Source organism: Corapipo altera, unplaced genomic scaffold (assembly GCF_003945725.1).
Source record: "Corapipo altera isolate COAL_440 unplaced genomic scaffold, ASM394572v1 105, whole genome shotgun sequence".
NCBI classification, from domain to species: domain Eukaryota; kingdom Metazoa; phylum Chordata; class Aves; order Passeriformes; family Pipridae; genus Corapipo; species Corapipo altera.
Window position 1 is genome coordinate 1,805,016 of NW_020884965.1, and position 18,021 is coordinate 1,823,036.

The 18,021-nt window shown below is 44.5% G+C and overlaps 1 protein-coding gene across 3 annotated transcripts in view; it reads left to right on the top strand.

The window, feature by feature from the left end:
- CASTOR2 (cytosolic arginine sensor for mTORC1 subunit 2) overlaps positions 1-18,021 on the top strand; it is a 127,960-nt gene that overhangs the window by 55,909 nt on the left and 54,030 nt on the right. For all 3 annotated transcript variants that reach the window (XM_027664713.1, XM_027664712.1, XM_027664714.1), the window contains exon 2: positions 13,485-13,555. In XM_027664713.1, coding sequence (XP_027520514.1) covers positions 13,485-13,555 — 71 coding nt within the window. The remainder of the gene's footprint in view (positions 1-13,484; positions 13,556-18,021) is intronic.

The window sequence follows — 18,021 nt, forward strand, 5'->3', positions numbered from 1 at the left end:
GTGCTGCTGCAATGACATGTAGGTCTGGCATTTTCTCTTGTGCTGGGGCTCACCTTCTGCCCTGGCTTGACTTTCATTCACTTTATCTAGTGCCAGCCCTCCAAGTATCTTCCTTTGACATGAAGTGCTTTTTTTGCCAGTCTCCTGGCTTTGTGGAGCTGTACAGCACCCTGGTAGTACTCTGTGACTCTGCACTGCCCTGGTAGGAGCTTGCAGAAATGTGCCCATGGTGAAAAGCTGAACGGCGAGTGAGACAATCCCAACTGGAATATTGTGTGACATAGAGACTCACTACCGCTGTTCTTTCAGATAATAGTGCTAAAGGCAGATTTCTATAAAGAAAATATCATCTGGTTTTACTTTTTGCCTGTATTGCATTTAGTGAACCTAGTGTTGGGTTTAATGGAAGTCAGAAGAGTTGGAAAGAGAATTACATGGACAGAAAGTTTTTTTTTGTATCAAACCAAAACACGAAACACAGGTTCCTGTGGCTGGTTTTGGTTATATTTCTGTGAACCTTGCACATTTGTTGTTTTGTTTTGTTTTACTCTCAAATTCAAAATTGAATTTTTGAAGTTGAGTTTCTTTAATATAATATGAATCAACCAGCAGTGGTGGCTAGAGGAAGAATTACTCATCCATGTTTTCAGTGTTCAGAACAAAAATTTGCTTTCTCTACACACTTTGCCTTTTGGGGAATGTAGTCTTTAGTGACCCAAAATCAACCATATGCAAGACCCATTCCTACAGCTTGGTTTTGTTTATGTATCTGCAGATATATAAAACCGTGAACCAGAAATCCATGAACTCATGAAGATGGAATGCACTAAACTTCTTGACTTAAATTCACTTACATTCCTCCTATATTGCAAGTTGAACTCCTTAAGTTGCAAGCAGGACTGTACTCAAGCTGAGGGAGGTTCCTTCTAGGGAAAGCTGAACATCAGCCCTGTCTTATGTTTACTGCTGGGGGAAAAAGCAGATCCTGGGAGCACTTGTGAGCTGGCAGGGTAGCCTGCTAGATCCAGGGATAGCACTGATGTGTTGTACTTGCCTCTGTTGCGAATGTGCTTCTGTGCTTCTCTGGCAGTGCAAACACCATCACCCTGTCAGTGTTTGCTTAGGGCTGTGTAAGGCCACCTAAATTGGTAGAAATTTATTGCACCATTTGGAAAAAGGGTCAGCACAGGATGAATGCTGACTTGGGAAGAGTTGGGTACCTGAGCTGATCCCACACCTCGTGACTCACAGTGCATGCTCGGTGCACACGGTGTTGCGCCCTACAAGGCTCCTCAGCCGGGAGGGCTCTCCAGCTGTGTCGACTCCACTGACTCTGGAAGGCCTGTTTCTTTAATGCAGACAGCAAGCCTTTTAAAGCAAGTTTTTATGTCAAGGGATAGAGCTGTGCTTAGTTTGCCTTCAGCTCTGTAGAACCAGAGCTGCAAAAAGGCTTTTGTCATAATAACCAATGCTGAGCCCAGACAAGTGCCCAATGCTCATCATCCAGATGCCCCACAGTGCTGCATGTACACCTGGATGTTCCTGAGGTGAAGAGCAGGTGTCCCAGCCCTCTAGAGTTACTGACTACAGTGGCAGCTGGGCACCCAGTGGCCACCACCTTGTGCCACGCACAGAGAAATCCTAAGGTGCAAGGGTAGCTGTGGCTTTCACTTAGCCTGCTACCTGCCCTTATCAGAGCAGCCTACTTTTGACTTCTGGTCAGTAGGCAAAATCAGCTAATAGTTTTTCTTGCAGAACTTGAAGTTGCCAAATTTGTGTTGTAGGAAAAATAGAAAATAATTTCCAGTGAGAAGGGGCACCTTTTATTGACTTCCTGGCTGTTACCCTACAAACAAGCATGCTGATATTTTCCAAACAGTCAGCAGACAAAGATATATAGTCCACTTCATCCATGTTCACCCATATGCTGATGAATTCGGGTTCAGAATTACTGTGTGATGACTGGAAGGAAAACTAGTAATCACAGGCAGTATTAGGCAACCGTTTTCAAAGTTTGAGAGAATAACAGAAGATTAATGACTTGTTAATTCTCCTCTGTTTCCTTTCTCCAGCAGCTAGTGCTTTCAAGCACAAATGCAGCTAGTTCCATCAGCAGTCTGACACCTGCACTTTTTGCCCATAATGAATCTAGAAAGTTCAAATACTCTTTGGGAATGTAATACCTAACTGAATGTATTTATTTTCTCTCATTTCTCCCTTCCTCCAGCCTTCTCTCTTGCCTTACTGTGTTTCCTAGTGATGATTGAAATGAGTTTTCCAAGATGGGAACAGACCAGCACTATACCATGCAACTCATATATAGCAGCAGAAGAGGAAGGTGGGATCTTGTCATGGCTCACCTAAATATCACCTAATGCTCCCACAGCAGTGTCTGTAGTGGATGTGACATGTGCAGGCCACCAAGCCAACCCTGTGCTTCAGCGAGCGTGTAAGCCACGTGTCCAGGGCAGTCACACATGCTGAGAATCACAGTGCAGTCTCAAAGACCTGAGAAGAGAGTGTGGGGTGGAAGCATGAGTATATACCTGTCTTAAATGCTGGTTTATTCTAATGTTTTTTTTACCTTTAAGATTAGTGGAGGACCTTGTTCCTGTCTGCACCTCTGAGTCATGACTACTGGATTCTTCCAGCTCCTTTGTCTTTTGCTGCACCAAGATAAACATTTCCAAAGCAGAAGGCATTAACCATTGAAGATTCTTTATGGAATTAAATTTTGAGGGGCTCAGTTATGTCAAAATGGAATAGTGCCTTCCACAAAATGTTTGTTGCTGGCATAAAATTTTATATTTCAATTAAAATGAAAAGGAAATGTTTCAATTTGAAATGACAAGAAAAGATGAGTGAGAAGTAGAAGTGAAGTAATTCTCTTGCACTTTTTTTTCCAGTTACTTCAGGAAAATTTGAATTATGTTACTACAACTGACAGTTTTTTAGACCAAGAGCTGCCTGTCTCTGAGCACCATATAGGCTTTCAGATGCCTTGTATCCGCCAAAACCTTATGAGCACTAATATTCAGTACCACTAAATATCCAGTAAGAATGCTAAAACCTATGTCTGTGTGAAGTGCAGTGCAGCATGTGTGCAGGTCTGCTGCAGCCTCCCATCCTTGTGCTCTTTGAGCACCCTTTGAGGATGCTTCCCGGAGTGCCAAAGTGCAGGTGAGCCATTTGGAGGTAGCTGGGTGACTTTGCTCAGTGTGTGGATGGAAGGGCTCCTGCCAGGCTCCTGACACTTGCATCAGCGGAGCACCAGCCACGGCAGTGGAGTGTGGATCCAGGTTTTTGGTTCAACCCCATTCACTAATATAGGTGATGAGTGGTGATGTTCCAAGTAAAAATTACACAGCACAGCTCACTAGAAATAATTTGTGACCCAAGAAGAAAAATCTGTGCCAAGAATAACTTTTAATTACATCAGGACAGTAAATTATTTTACAGGACAAGTCTTTGCTATAGAATAGATATTAACTTCAGTATATCCACACCTAGAGTCATTCATTTGTGTATTGTTCTCATGGGGTTCACAAAAAAAAGTCTCTGTATTTAGCTCCTTCAGTGGACAAATAACGGATGAGCACAGTAACACTTGCATGGTTTTAAGCTTCATTTGTATCTCCTGCAGCACCTCTCTGCTGAACATTCTTGGGTGGACTTGCACCTCTTCATCTCTCTTGTAGTTTCCTTGAGAAAGCTGAGCTTTCTGCTCCATTTCAGCATTTGTAACATGCCTTAGATTCTTCATGTAGAGAATTTTCTTACCACCACTTCAGTGTAGTTTTAGCTTGTGTCTTCACATTTGGCAAGAATTTATTTCTACAAATAAATAGAGATAAAACAGATTTTCTTACAGAATCTTCCTAAGTATGATGGTGGAAGTCTGTTGAAGGGGAGAAAGTAAACCAGCCAAGTTGTGTGTTGCCTTCTAATTGGTTCCTGGGAAGTATTAAAAAAATGCTGTCATGACAAATGAAAGAAAGATATGTTTTATCATCTCAAGGAAATTTTAGAAAGCAGTACTACAAATGCTGTGCTTTGACTACTGAAAGCATCATGACTTGGGCTTTGCTAGTCATACAAAATAAACTCCAAGTGTCTCTTTATAGAACCAAAAAAAATACGTCCTGTGGTTATAGTGCAGGATAACTCTTGAATATTGTAGCTTCTTTGAATCTGTAGCCTGGGAAGTCTTCACTGACCAGGTCTGACTACAGAAAAAGAAAAAATTGTAACTGAATTACTCATTGGTGTTGTTTCAAGCTACTGCTAGTCATTCATTTGCAGCAGTAATTTTTTTTGCATGGGCTCTCATAGTGCAGACCTTGTGAACTGTCCTGAGGAAGACCTGAACCACAGTTTGATACTGGTTTAATAAAGCCAATACGGTAGATGCCCAGCTGACACTTTTTGAATAATCCTTGTTTATTTTTGCCATGTGTCCTGGCTTTATCAGTGAGCTGTATTTAGGATCAGTTATCTTCTCCAGCATAGCCAAATCTGCTTATTTCTTTGCTTGTCATCCTTTCTGTGTTTTGTCTTGATTTCTGTTCCTCCAGGGTGCCAATCATTTCTCTATTATTCTGCTCCAGGTTGTCTCAAAGTCTAAATAAAGTCTCAGATAACTTGCTCAGCTCCACAAAAGTAGCAAGGAGAGGGCTTCTAACTGCTGTGACATGTTTAATGTTTCCCTTGGTAGTGACAGTAGGATGGGAGAAGGGCATTCCTTCTGGTTGAAAAAATATGGTGGCCAGAACAGTCCACTACTGTCTATTGTTGGGGGCTTTTCTGTGTAAATCCTTTCTTTGTCTTATACCTTTTGTTATTAATATTGTTGCTGTTCCCGTTCATTTTCTTATTGTGAGCTGTTTCTGGTAAATTGTTCTTTTCTCACCCCGTAATCTTTACCTTTTGTGCCTCCAACTGGAGGGGGAGAGGGAAGCAAGCGGCAGTGTAGTTTTAGTGGGAGCACTGAATTGGAGAGTACCATTCGTAAACTAGGACAGCCTTAATTGGTGCCCAGTGTGGAGCACTAAGGGTTGAGGTAACAACACATCTCCCCAGAGGAGGTTGGAAACAAATTTGATTTAAGCATTTGCTGTGTTAGGTACAGAGCCACTGGTCACAGTGTTACTTGGTCTGTCCATGTGGGTGTGGTTCCTAATCCTGTATATATTCCCCTGTGTGCTCCTCGTGGTGCTCTTTTTCAGAGGGGGGCGGAGGGGGGAGTCAGGATTGTTTTGTTGCTGTACTCTGTGATATCAGTGTATGACATGATGACATCGAGTGCAATGAGGGTCATTTGGGATGTGTCTTTAGTGTTGCTCTCCTGCCCTGGCCTTTGATGCTACCTCAGGGAATTCTTTAATAATCAGATCCAGCCTGTGGAGGGAACAGAGGAGGATGATTTTCCCCAGCTTTTCACACTCTTTTCCTTCATCGGGCCTGTTACAACAGCTTTTGAGAATTTTGAATTCTGTTTGGATGTTAAGGAAAGCATGTTTTTTTTTGCTAAGCCTGCCAGTGCTGTCCACACTATGTTTAGAGAGTTCTAAGGAGGTTATTCAGAGATCTGTCCCCGAGGGTGGATAGTCATGAGTGGTGTGGAATGTGGGAGAAAATGAGACAAATTTTTGGGAAATTCTCTGCTCCAGTGGTTTGGAAGTTCACCCCTGAACAACTACAAGATCTTGATAAAGTAACAGAATATTTGCTGTGGCAGCTCCAGAGAGAAGCAACTTATTGCAGTGTGCTGGATCCTGGCTACTATTTATCAGACACTGTTTGTCACTAGACAGCACCCTCACAGCCTCAGGAGGAGGAAAGCAGACCTACAGGCACTGTGGCCACTCAAACTGCAGCTGAACCAGAGGAACAACCTGTGCCAGTAGCAGTTGCCCCTATACAGAAGAAGAAATCCAAGACAAAATCAGTTCACTTAGTAAGGGATGAAGAGGAAGCAGGGCCCTCAGAACAGGAGGAAGAGGCTGGGCCAGAGATAATCACCTGATCCCTATCCCTGGGTGAGCTGCAGGATGCACAGGAGAGCCCCTGGTGACCTGGCTGCTCCAGTGCTGGGATATCACGGCCCAGGATATGGAAGTAGATGGTAGTGAAGCCAAGCAACTGGGATCCCTGATCCCTGTCCCAGGATCCCAGGGCACTGACAAGGGGACTGGGAAGAGGACAAAACTCAGCCTCTGGAAGCAACTCCCTGTCAAGTGTGAGGGAAAGGTGTTCTCTCAAGGGTGACCTAATAGTGCGCCCAAGTAGGTGGAACACCATGGAGAAAGGTATACAGTACCTGAGAGAATTAGCTGTCCTGGAGGTAATCTATAGAGATCTATAGTCAAATGGAAAACCCACCTCTCCCCAGCAGCACGGGTGCATGAGTTGAAAGGTAGGACAACCACCGCACAAAGTTCTTCAAGGATAAATGCTGCTCTGGTTTCCAGAGGACAAGTCCTCAGACAGAATGGAATGGATGATGTTACATTCCATCCTCTTGAAGGGACCTCCAGGTCATATTTACAAGAAGTGAGCAACGAGTACCATGACCAGGACTAAAGGGGCTCTGCCTCCAGCCAGGTGGAGGAAAGGCATGGTCAGAGCTATTGGACTGTGTGGATCCGATGGCCTGGCACACCAGACCCACAAGAGCACAAGGCTTTAGTTGACACCGGTGTACAGTGTACCCTGATGCCATCAAGATATGTAGGGACAGAATCCATCTCTATTTCTGGGCTGACAGGGGGATCCCAAGAGCTAATTGTACTGGAAGCTGAAGCGAGCCTGACTGGGAAATAATGGCAAAAACACCTCCTTGTGACTGGCTCAGAGGTCCGGTCTATCCTTGGCATAGATTACCTCAGCAGAGGGTATCTCAAGGACCCAAAATGACATTGTTGGGTTTTTGGGATAGCTGCTGTGGAGACAGGAAATTAGGCAGCTGGATACCTTGCCTGGTCTCTCAGAGGACTCCTCTGTTGTGAGATTGCTGAGGGTCAAAAGAAGAGTTACCGATTGCCACCACAGCAATGCAATGTCGGCAATATTGTGACCCCCATCCACGAGATGATTCATGAATTGGAGAGCCAGAGATTGGTCAGCAAGACTCGCTCACCCTGTATGGCCAGTGCATAAGTCCAGTGGAGAGTGGAGACTGACAGTGGACTATCGTGGCCTGAAAGAAGTCACAGCACCACTGATGACGCTGTGCCAGACATGCTGGAACTTCAATACAAGCTGGAGTCCAAGGCAGCCAAGTGGTGCCACTGTTGACATTGCTAATGAGTTCTTCTCCATTCCTTTGGCAGCAGAGTGCAGGCCACAGTTTGCTTTTACTTGGAGGGCTGTTCAGTACACCTGGAACAGACTGCTCCAGGGCTGGAAACACAGCCTCACCATTTGCCATGGACTGATCCAGACTGCACTGGAAAAGGGTGAGGCTCCAGAACACCTGCAGTACATTGATGACATTATTGTGGGGGGGAACACAGCAGAGGCAGATTTTGAGAAAGGAAGAAGATAATCCATATCCTCCTGAAGGCTGGTTTTGCCTTAAAACAAAGTAAGGTCAAGGGACCTGCCCTGGAAATTCAGGTTTTAGGAGTAAAGTGGAAACTCAGGTTTTAGGAGTAAAGTGGCAACATGGACATTGTCAGATCCCAATGGATGCAGCTAACAAAACAGCAGCTGTGTCCCCACCAACCAACAAGAAGGAAACACAGACTTTCCTGGATGCTGTGGGTTTCTGGAGGATGCATATTCCAGATTACAGTCAGATTGTCAGCCCTCTCTATCATTTGACCCAGAAGAAGAACAATTTTAAGTGGAGTGCTGAACAACGACACACTTTTGAACAAATTAAACAGGAGGTTGCCCATGCAGTAGTCCATGGGCCAGTCAGGACAGGACAGGATGTAAAAATCGTACTCTACACTACAGCTGGGGAGAATGGTCCTTCCTGGAGCCTCTGGCAAAAAGTACCTGGGGAGACTCGAGGACAAGCCCCAGGGTTCTGGAGTCAGGGATACAAAGGGTCCAAGGCCTGTTACACCCCAACTGAAAAAGAGATCCTGGCAGCTTCTGAGGGGTTGGAACCACTTCAGAAGTGACTGGCACCAAAGCACAGCTCCTTCTGGCACCCTGACTGCCCGTACTGGGCTAGATGTTCAAAGGGAAAGCCCCTTCCACATGATCGACGTAGAGTAAGTGGATCGCTCTGATCACTCAGCAAGCTCAGCTAAGAAACCCCAATTGCCCAGAAATCTTGGAGATCATCACAAACTGGCCCAAAAGTGAAAATTTCAGATTATTACCAGAGGAGGATCAGGTGACATGTGCTGTGAAGGCCCCACCATATAATCAGCTTCCAGGAAATGAAAGGTGACACACACTGTTCACCGTTGGTTCCTGCCGTATTGTAGGGACACACTGAAAATGGAAAGCTGCCGTATGGAGTCCTATGGTGGTGAGTCGCAGAAGCTCCTGATGGACAAGGTGGATCAAGTCAGGTTGCAGAGCTGAAGGCTGTCCAACTGGCTTTAGATATCACTGAACAAGAGAAATGGCCAGTGCTCTATCTCTGCACTGACTTGTGGATGGTGGCAAATGCTCTGTGAGGGTGACTGGACCAATGGAAAAAGGCCAATTGGCAACTGTCCTAGTTAGAACAGCTGGGACCGATTCATCATTGGATGGGTGTAGCCCAAAACTGTGTATTCTATAGCCCTCCATGCCATTTCCCAGAAACTGTTGTCAGTAGAGGCCTGCGAGGTGCCCCCCCCCATGCTCCTGTCCTCATGCCCTTTTGTGGAATTCCCTGACTGAGTACCCTCACACCCTTTTATGGAATTCCCCACTCTGAGGGAAGGACTGAACATCCTTTTATGGAATTCCCCACTCTGGGGGAGGGGCTAAGCATTGCTGCCTGAGCTGGAGAATATATAAACCTGGAGTTTCAGAACCTTGCCACTCTCTCTCCACTCGTGGGATCCAGAGGAAGACTGCAGCTCACCGCTCTCAACCTGACTACAGCTCACCGCTCTCAACCAGACTGAGACCACCACCCTCAACTGGACTGCAATAGCTCTCCCACCAGCAGGTTTTTTCCACTCCCCCCTCGACTTTGGACTCAGGGGGGGCCCAGGGTACTGGGTTGTACATTTGGGTTTTTGTGGATTGAATTCGGTTGTTTGTCTGTATAATCATACTTGTTGTGTTGTTTTAATAAATTGTTATTCTGACTTGTGGTCTCTCTTTTGAGTTCATTTTCCCCTGCTGGTTAACTTTTAAACCAGCACAGCAGCACAGACGGAAACCCATCTGGGCTGCTGAACTGTGGCAAGACATCACTGCCTAGGTAGAGAAATTGGCTGTACAAGTACATCACGTCAGGACAGTTGGAAAAGACCCTTGAGATCCAATCCAGCCATTCCCCCAGCAATGCCAAGGCCACACTAAACCATGTCTCTAAGTGCCACATCTACATGTCTTTTAAATACCTCCAGGGCCAGCGACTCCACCACCTCCCTGGGCAGCCTGTTCCAATGCCTGACAACCCTTTTGGTGAAAAAGTTTTCCCTAATACCCAGTGTAAATCTCCCCTGGTGCTATTTGAGGCTGTTTCCTCTTGTCCTATGGCATTTTACTTGGGATCACATTAACAGCACAGGTGTCCTTTACTGCTTTCCTAAATACATTTCCAAAGATGATGTACTAGAATCCACCCCTTGTCATTATTTATAAACCGCAAAGATCACCAAGAATTAGATGATTAGCATGAGACTTTTTCTCTACTAAGAATATATATTGTCATAATAACATACCAAAGCGTACAGCTTGGAATAAACCCCAATAAATTACATTTTTCATATTCACACAGATAAACTTGCTGCTCCTTCTTCTTAATTCCCATTCAGTTCAACTGCTTCTTTGCAAACTTCTGTGTTACCTCCAGACATCTGACTGCCTTGAATGACATTTGGGCATGGTTTCCTATGTGTGAGGAGACCAGCCACCCATCTGCTTCTGGAACAGATGTTTTCCACAGTACAGACAGCTTTGCAACACTTTAGCCTCCTGAGACAAGAATTAACTAAGTAGTGTCCATATAAATAAGAAGGTAAGACTTGTGGTCTTCCTTAAAGACCATTGTCTGTGCTGAACTTTCAAATGATGCACAGCAGTATTCCCACAAACTTGTGGTCTGCATGTGACCCAGAACCAATGAAAATCACGTTCATCCCAGTATTGTCACTCTTGTGATCTCACCGAGTCTCGAAGACCGAACGGCTGGAGGAGACACTTCTGGTATGGACCTGCAAGCACGACCAACAAACTCTGCTTTCCTGCTCTCTTCTCCCACAGAGACTGGAGTACTGTTTGCAAACCGACATGATGCTGCTGCTGCATCCTACAGGCGTTTTCCTGCTCTGTGCAAGCATGGGTATTGCTTCCATACACAGTGTAGGCTTTGCAGTTTCAAAGATCTAATCTAATTATAGATTGGTCTACATTTGTGGCATTGCCAGAAAAAGGCATATGTTGTTAGGGAGTTGAAGTCAGCAACAGTGCTGAAGTGGAAATGTACTGAAACTTTAAGGAGGCAGAAATCCAAAATAATCCACCTGAGGTTTGGCTATTAGGAAACTAGAAATGCGTCTTCCTGCATATTATGCTTTCCACACGTACTTAGAGAAATACTGTTTGCCTGATGTCTCAAAATGATTAAAGGGCAGTTCTTTTCCTTTCTTGGCTTTGGTGTGATAATAGAAAATGTCGTTGGCATTCAGCTTATCAAGGACTGGTTTAAGAGGAAAGAGAAATTATTGAAATAACTTGAATGGAAGAGGCATGTGTTATATAAGGAGAGAGATATGACATTGAGTTCTTTCTGTTTTGTCACACAAGATTTACAATTCCAGTTTTTCATGTTTAGATTTCCCTTGGGAAAAAAAAAGCATCATTGGCTTGAACAAAGTGAGTATAAACCCCGAGAACCACTGGTCTTCTCTGTGCTGGTGAAAGACTGCTTTTAAATTCAGATGGCTCTGTGGTACTGACCTTTTACAGAACTGCCAGAGTGGGGGATTGGGCTTTAAGATGGTACATGAAGATAATGAGGTTTTGACATGCGTTCTGAGCCAGCAATTATGGGATTTCATCTGTACATATCCCTTAGATATGTGCTCAGAAACTAGCTCAGAAACTGTCACAATCATACTTTTTCTGCTGGGGTCAGCGGTGCACACAGACATTTATTACTGTTCTGGTTCAATATTCTTCCATAAACGCCATCACAGGTCAGGCAAGATTAGGTGTTTTTTATTAATGTTTTCTCCTTTAAGACCACGAGCTTTTCCCTGGTCAGCATGCATGTGGCTCAGTTGGGTAGTAGTAGCAAAGACTTTAATTTCATTGACTTTCCCAGGGAATTCATCCACTAAATAACAAATACTTCTACCTCCTGGGACTCACCTGGAACAGCATCCCAGAAATCCATTTTATCCAGCTGGGATCACCCCTTGCACAGGTAGCAGCCTTGTGCAGTTAAGAAGTGAGAATAAAAATTTGGACTGCTGCTATTTTCTGCTTTTCTTGGCACTGTTCCTAGAGAGACTTGAGTTGGTAAATGTGGCCGTCACAGCAGCTATTACCGATGACACAAAATAATTAAGCTGTGGTTTCTCTTGTGGTGGGACCACGTCTGTATTTTATAGTGATATGTCTGTGCTAGGAGGAAGAGTGTCATGCTTGATTGTTGTGATGGATGCTTCCAGGGAAACAAGATGAGTCTCTAAAGGCAGGTTGTCTGATACTTTCCATGGACATGCAATCGTGCTGGTTACATGGCAGATCACTTATTGAACTGCATGTTGCTTCTTCTTGGTTTTCTGATGAGATGATGGGGAGGGCAATATCCATCTCATTTTTCTCCCTGTTGCTTTTGGAGGGGATAGCTGCTATGTTTGTTCTTTTCAGCCAGTCAGAAGAATGCTGCAGCCAGGTGTTATTCTGATTCTTTAATCAAGTAAATGCTTTGATCTTTTGATGTCTTGAACCACCAGCATGGGGTTCCAGGCTTTCAAAAGTCCTGAACACTTTAAAACACAGATGCTCAGCAGTGCTGAGAAGCCCTGGTAGTCCCTGGTTGATGAATGCTGCTGAAGTGTGCTTCATGCAGAAATTATACTATGAACATGCTGTGAAATTTGGGGGTCTTGAGAACAATATTTCTTTTTCAAGTATTTAAAATATTTTCTGTAGGTTGCCTCAGATAAATTGGACAGTGTTATAGTGTAACTGTGAAATCCTGCTCTTTGGTTCTTAGAGACACAGGCTCTTCATGTTGCAGCCAATTTAGCTTCCTAGAGGGAAAAATTTCTCCTGTGGCTTGGGCAGCAAAAACAGTTCTTGTGCTCTGGCATGCTCCTGGAGGGGCTGGGAGCCCTGCATGGGTTGCTGCCCAGCATGGTGCTGATGCTTTGCTGAAGGTGAACATAAGCTTGAAAAATGCTGTGCTAACCTTCCCACCATTACTGGGGACCAACTGGATAGAAGCTGATTTTTTTTTTTTCAGTAGATGTTGCTGTACATATGTTGGTGTGTCAGGGAAAAAAATCCTTTTTGACTATATGTGATGTTAAACCTTAAGGCTGAGCCTTTTTCTGTTTGTGTCTGCAGTGGAAGAATCCCATGTCATATTTGGTTTTTATCTCCTGTTAGAGGTGACGTGGTGCTCAGTGCTGAACAAGCTGGGAATGCTGTGCTGCACATGACCTGTAGTGTCAGAAGATGAGCATGGAGCAGAACAGAAGCAATAGGGGATCAAGGTGGGGGAAGCTCAGCCTTGTGTCCATGGACTTGGTTGCTGCTATCATGGCTCTATCTGGAGCATCCCAGGGAAGGGACGAGGACCAGCATAGGAAGTTGGGGTGCTATCTGCTTGTGGAAACAGCCTCTGAAGCAATAAGAAGAGATACTGGGGCTTGGTTGAGAGATTGGATGTCAAATCTTGACAAGGCAAGAAATTTTAGTGGACAGATAGGAAAAACAGTTGCACACATGAACCATGGGAAGGCTTTTCGAGGGTGCTGGAGTGACCAATCAATGAGCAAAGCTTTTTGCTCTGTGTCAGTGCAACACAGCAGGTCCTGGCTGTGATGGGAAACCTTAAGGGACATGGTAATTAGAGAAAAGTAACTAAGAACTAAGTAATAAAAATAGTAAGAGTTTTACCAGCTCCATTCTGCATAGGCAGGCAGCAGGGAACGTGGGTCCACACAGTGTGAGTTAGCCAGGAATAAAATCCAGGTCTGTTAATGCCTCAGGCCTCTCCATAAACACCAGACCTTGACTCTTTCCTCCACCACCTTGGATGGGAAAGGACCTCCATTTTAGGTGAAAGACCAGGCTCTGCTCAGTCCAGCATCTAATCATGTTTGCCTACTGTTTGCCTTTACCAGGTGCAAGTTCTTCAGCCTCACGGAAACCCCCGAGGACTACACCATCATTGTGGATGAAGAGGGCTTCCTAGGTAAGTGTCAGCATGTGCCACTTCGGTATCCAACCTGGGACAGGAGGAGGAAAACATGTCACCTCGCTGAGATTATAAATCAAAGTGTTTGTAAAACAGGTCTGCTTGTCAGTGCTGGTAGTACAGCTCTGAAAGGTGCTTTGATCACTTAAGCACACTGTCTCAGCTGCTGTGCTTTACAAGGTGATTCACATCCGGAATATAAATATTTTTGAATGCTGAGAGAGGAGCACACACAGGTCTTAAAGAACAGTTTAAGTATGTTTGAAACAGCAAAACCATCTGCATATCATTGTGTTTAGATTGGACTCGATGATCTCAGAGGTCTTTTCCAACCGAGGTGATTCTGTGATTTTGATTCTGTGTTAAAATAAGCTGGCCTGTGCCCTCAAGCCTCCACAAGCACACATCTTGCATCTCTAGCTTTTTCTACCAACCTCTCTTTCAAAGGAGCACTTGAAGATGAGTAGTTTGTATCATCCCCATAGCCAGCACAATGCTGTGGAGTTGTGAATCAGCTCCTTTGGCTCATCACCGAAAGCTGGGATTTATCCCCTTTTCTTACACGCAGCTCTCACTGTACTGAATGTACCATCTTTCTTTGCTTGTGCTGGCTGAAAGGGTCAAAGGTGGAGTCGTCACAGAAGGTGACTGGCATGTGCTAGAGAACTGCCAATTCTTGGTGCTGGGCAAATGCTGATGGACAGATTGTTTTGGCTTTGTAGATGGAAATAGTTTGTAATAACTTTTATTGTGGGGGGAGGTTTTGTTTGTAGCAGTGTTATTGAGGTGGTGGAATGAGAAAGTGTCGGGCAGCTATTATTACTATTTTTCAGTCACTCCTTTCTGTGGTTGGAATTAAAAGTTTATACAGTTTAGATGTTGGAGAAAATTCATCAAAATATGAAAAAAGAGGATTTTATTCCTGAATAGGAATTAACTGTTGAGAACCTTCTTGTGACACTGTAATATTCAGTGGGTTCGTAATATCCAAAACACAAGGAGAAAACTTGAAACTGCATCATCTTTATTTAGTGCAGAGTCAAAGTTCATGATCAGTAGCCTTGCTGAGTAAGTCCCCTTACTGTTTCAGGAATACTCATAAACATGTAATAGTACAATAGTACTACATTTTAGAACAGTACAAAGGTAGATAAATATTTTAATAAATTAATCCCTAGGTTGAGAATAGGTAAATAGATCTTTACAGCTATATCTGTTTCTTATTTGGCAGTTTTGGTGTTTGATTGAAAGTCTATGTCACATAGTCTTGCTCTCAAAAGAGGAGGTGACATATGATTCTGCTACCAGAGTGTCACTTGTTGCATTTGTTTGAGGGGGATATGCACAAGAATTTTATGACTGTTGGTAGTATCAGGCTTTTTGTTATCAGTGGCAGCTGGGGAAAATCAATTCAAATTTGGTTTTGCCATAATAGTAGGATGCAGAGCCTCCCACTAAGATCTCCATTTAAAGAGAAGGCTCCACAAAGTAGGAGAAAGTTTTTGGGTTTTTTTCCAAGGGGCACAGCATGTGGCAGAGCAAGAAACCCAGAGATTCCCATTGTCAGGAGGGAGTCTGTGTCACTGAACCATGCTGTCCCTGCAGATGGGATATGCTAGGGGCACGCTCACCTCCGGCATCACATCTGTGTCTGACATCCATGGCACTCGTTTCTCTGCCCTGTTGGCACAACACAGATTTCTCAGTTCAATCACTGGTGGTAAGTTTGGATTGCAACCACCCCATACAGTCTCCAGCAGCCACACTGCCATTTTTCTCTCTGGAAATTATTCCAGCTTGAAACAAAGGTGAGCTCAGGCAGTGGCCTTGCCCCTCCATGGTGGGGGATGTTGCACTGTGCACCACTGTCTGTGCTTGGAGCAAATCCCAGGTCTAGCATGACCAGTGTCCTCAAGGACCTGCATTTCCCACTGGTGTCCAAATTATCTCTGTGAACCAGGAAGTGCTGCTGCACTTCAAAGCAGCAGTCTCCTCTGCTTGGACCTTCTGTCACCTTGGCTCTCACTGGCACCTGAACTTACTGCTGATAGTCGTAGTGCCCATGTACCTTCTGTTGGGCCATGGTTTTGGCAGCATATAATATCCCTGTTTTTAAAAATACACCGTGTGTATTTGGTGTGTTAAAGCAGGGCTTTGCAGGAGAAAAGGTCATCTTCCAGACAATGCAGGGGAAGGAGGGAACATGCTAAGGCCATCCTCTGCTACAGCATAGCATGGAAGGCAGGTGCAAAACTCAACCTGGGTAGTAGTGTCGCAGAGCTGGCAGCTTAATCCCCTTTTCTGTGCTTTTTCCTAGGAAGTGATGATGTGCTGGCAAGAGTTGTGTGCACTGCTAACTCCCCTGCCACAACCCTCATATCTTTTGGGTTTGTGTACAGCCTATGTTCTTTCTGAATTTTCACCACCACATCCAAAGCTTCATCTCAGGGTTTGCCCTGTCTGCAGTTGTTCTGTCCTTGTTCCTCAGTTCAGTATGGTTTAAGTTTTTCATGGTCTGGAGCAATCCAGGATCTAACATATAGGATGCCCTGTAACAGTGAAAGGGCTCTGCTTCACTCCCTGGTTCCCCTCAGAGTCTATAACATCTTGGGAGGAGGAAGCTCACTTTGCCATTGTATAGCCTGTAATCAGCCCATGGGCTTCAACAGAATCAAAATCTCCAAGAGTTCCAGCATCCCACCTTCTTGCAAAACAGCACCAATCATGTCTGCCTCGAGTGCATCAGCTGCTGCTTGTCCTGAGTAGCAAAGTGCCAAGTTCAAGAATTACAGGGTAAATCTTCAGCTTTGATGAGCAGTTCAGATAGCAAGTCTAGCAGTTAAGTGACTTTCTTTTTCTATCCAGATAACTGTTTTTCTTGCAGTGCCTAACAAACTTGATGTAAGTCTCTGAAGGACAGATTTTCCTGTGTGGAAAATTAGGAACTTTCTTTCTCAGGGACTTGTATGAATTTTTGCCACAGCAGCAGTGAGAAGGTTGTCCTGTTAGCTGACATCTCCCACGGTAGCCATGTTAGCCCTTCTGCACATCACAAACATCCCTGATGGGAAAACACTAGGCTGAAGAAATACTGGCACTTGAGCAATCCTTAACATTAATGCTTCAAACACACTGACATGCAGTAATCATTCTTAACGGTTTTGTTAACAGGTAATCTCTAGGCTTGTTTCCCTGAGAGCAAGTGAGTCGGGCTGCTAAAGAAGTCATTATTTCTTCTCCCCAGAAGATGTCTGCAGTGCAAAGCTGTAACCTGCTTAAGCATTCATTGTGCTGAAAGGGAACAGCTACAGCCTAATTCTGTGCTTTAATTCCCTGGTGGTGAGGTGGGGATTTATATCTACACAGAACCTTGTTTGTTCCAGTGGCCGTTTCTTGGGCTTTGGTCTGTTAATGAGAAAGAATTTTATTCAGCAAATAACACAGGGGGATGGTGCAGAGAAAGCTCTTTCCTGGCTGATACTGGGATGAATTAGCAGAAAGAGTTTGGCCATGGGCCTCCTGCATGAAGACAAGTGTCTCAGCTGCTGGGGTGCTTGGACCGCCATGTACAATCCTGGCATTTATCCCCTGCTGTGGAGCCAGCACAGAAAAATGGAGTGCCTGCTGCTCCCTGAAATATAGGAATATTTGTTTGGCTGGTTTGGTTTTTTTCCCAAGGTTTGGCTGAAAGCAGGAGCTGTCTGTGCATGGTGCAGATATGCCATAGCCCCTGTGCTCTCTACATAGTTTCTCCCTTTTTCAAAGGGCAGCAAGGACATTCTCCCTGTCTTTGAGCAGCTGCATGAGCAGAGCTTCTAGCCTGTGGTCTTGCTGTTCCCAATAGTCTCTGCTCACCAAAGGTTTTAGCTGTCACACACTGAAAGGAAAACATGCCAGCACACCTGGAAATACCCATGCTCTTGGAAAACATGTTTGTGTGCACTGGGAAGCATTGCAGTCCTATGCTGGAGACGCCATCTGAATAAAATAATAAGGTTTGGGGGTAGCAATGTTCCTCCAGTGGCACTTCCAACAGCTGTTGTGTCACAGCTCTCTGTATCCAGACAGCCTTTTATTGTAGGTAAAATAGCAGTTTAAAGGGGGTTGGGCTTGGTTTGATTGTCCTTTTTCTGTTCCTAGTTTCTCCAGCTGGTTTGTCTGCAGTCCTTTTTTCTCTTGGAAGTCCACTACTATGTTTAGTGATAGCTCTGCTTGGGTAGCTTTCCGATGAAATGCCATCCCTCCAACCTCCGATTTTACAGGACTTCTCTAACTGCACAGTACAGTGAGAAATGTAGAACTTACACTCTGTCAACCACCATTATTCTCTACAAGCCTAGTGAAGAGCCATCTATGGTCCATTTGTGTGGAGGTGAGAGATGGCCACAGTTTACCCTTGGGTATTGATTTGTTTCAGTATCTCTTGAATTCATTGAAATGAAGCTGAACTGTTCGATAATGAC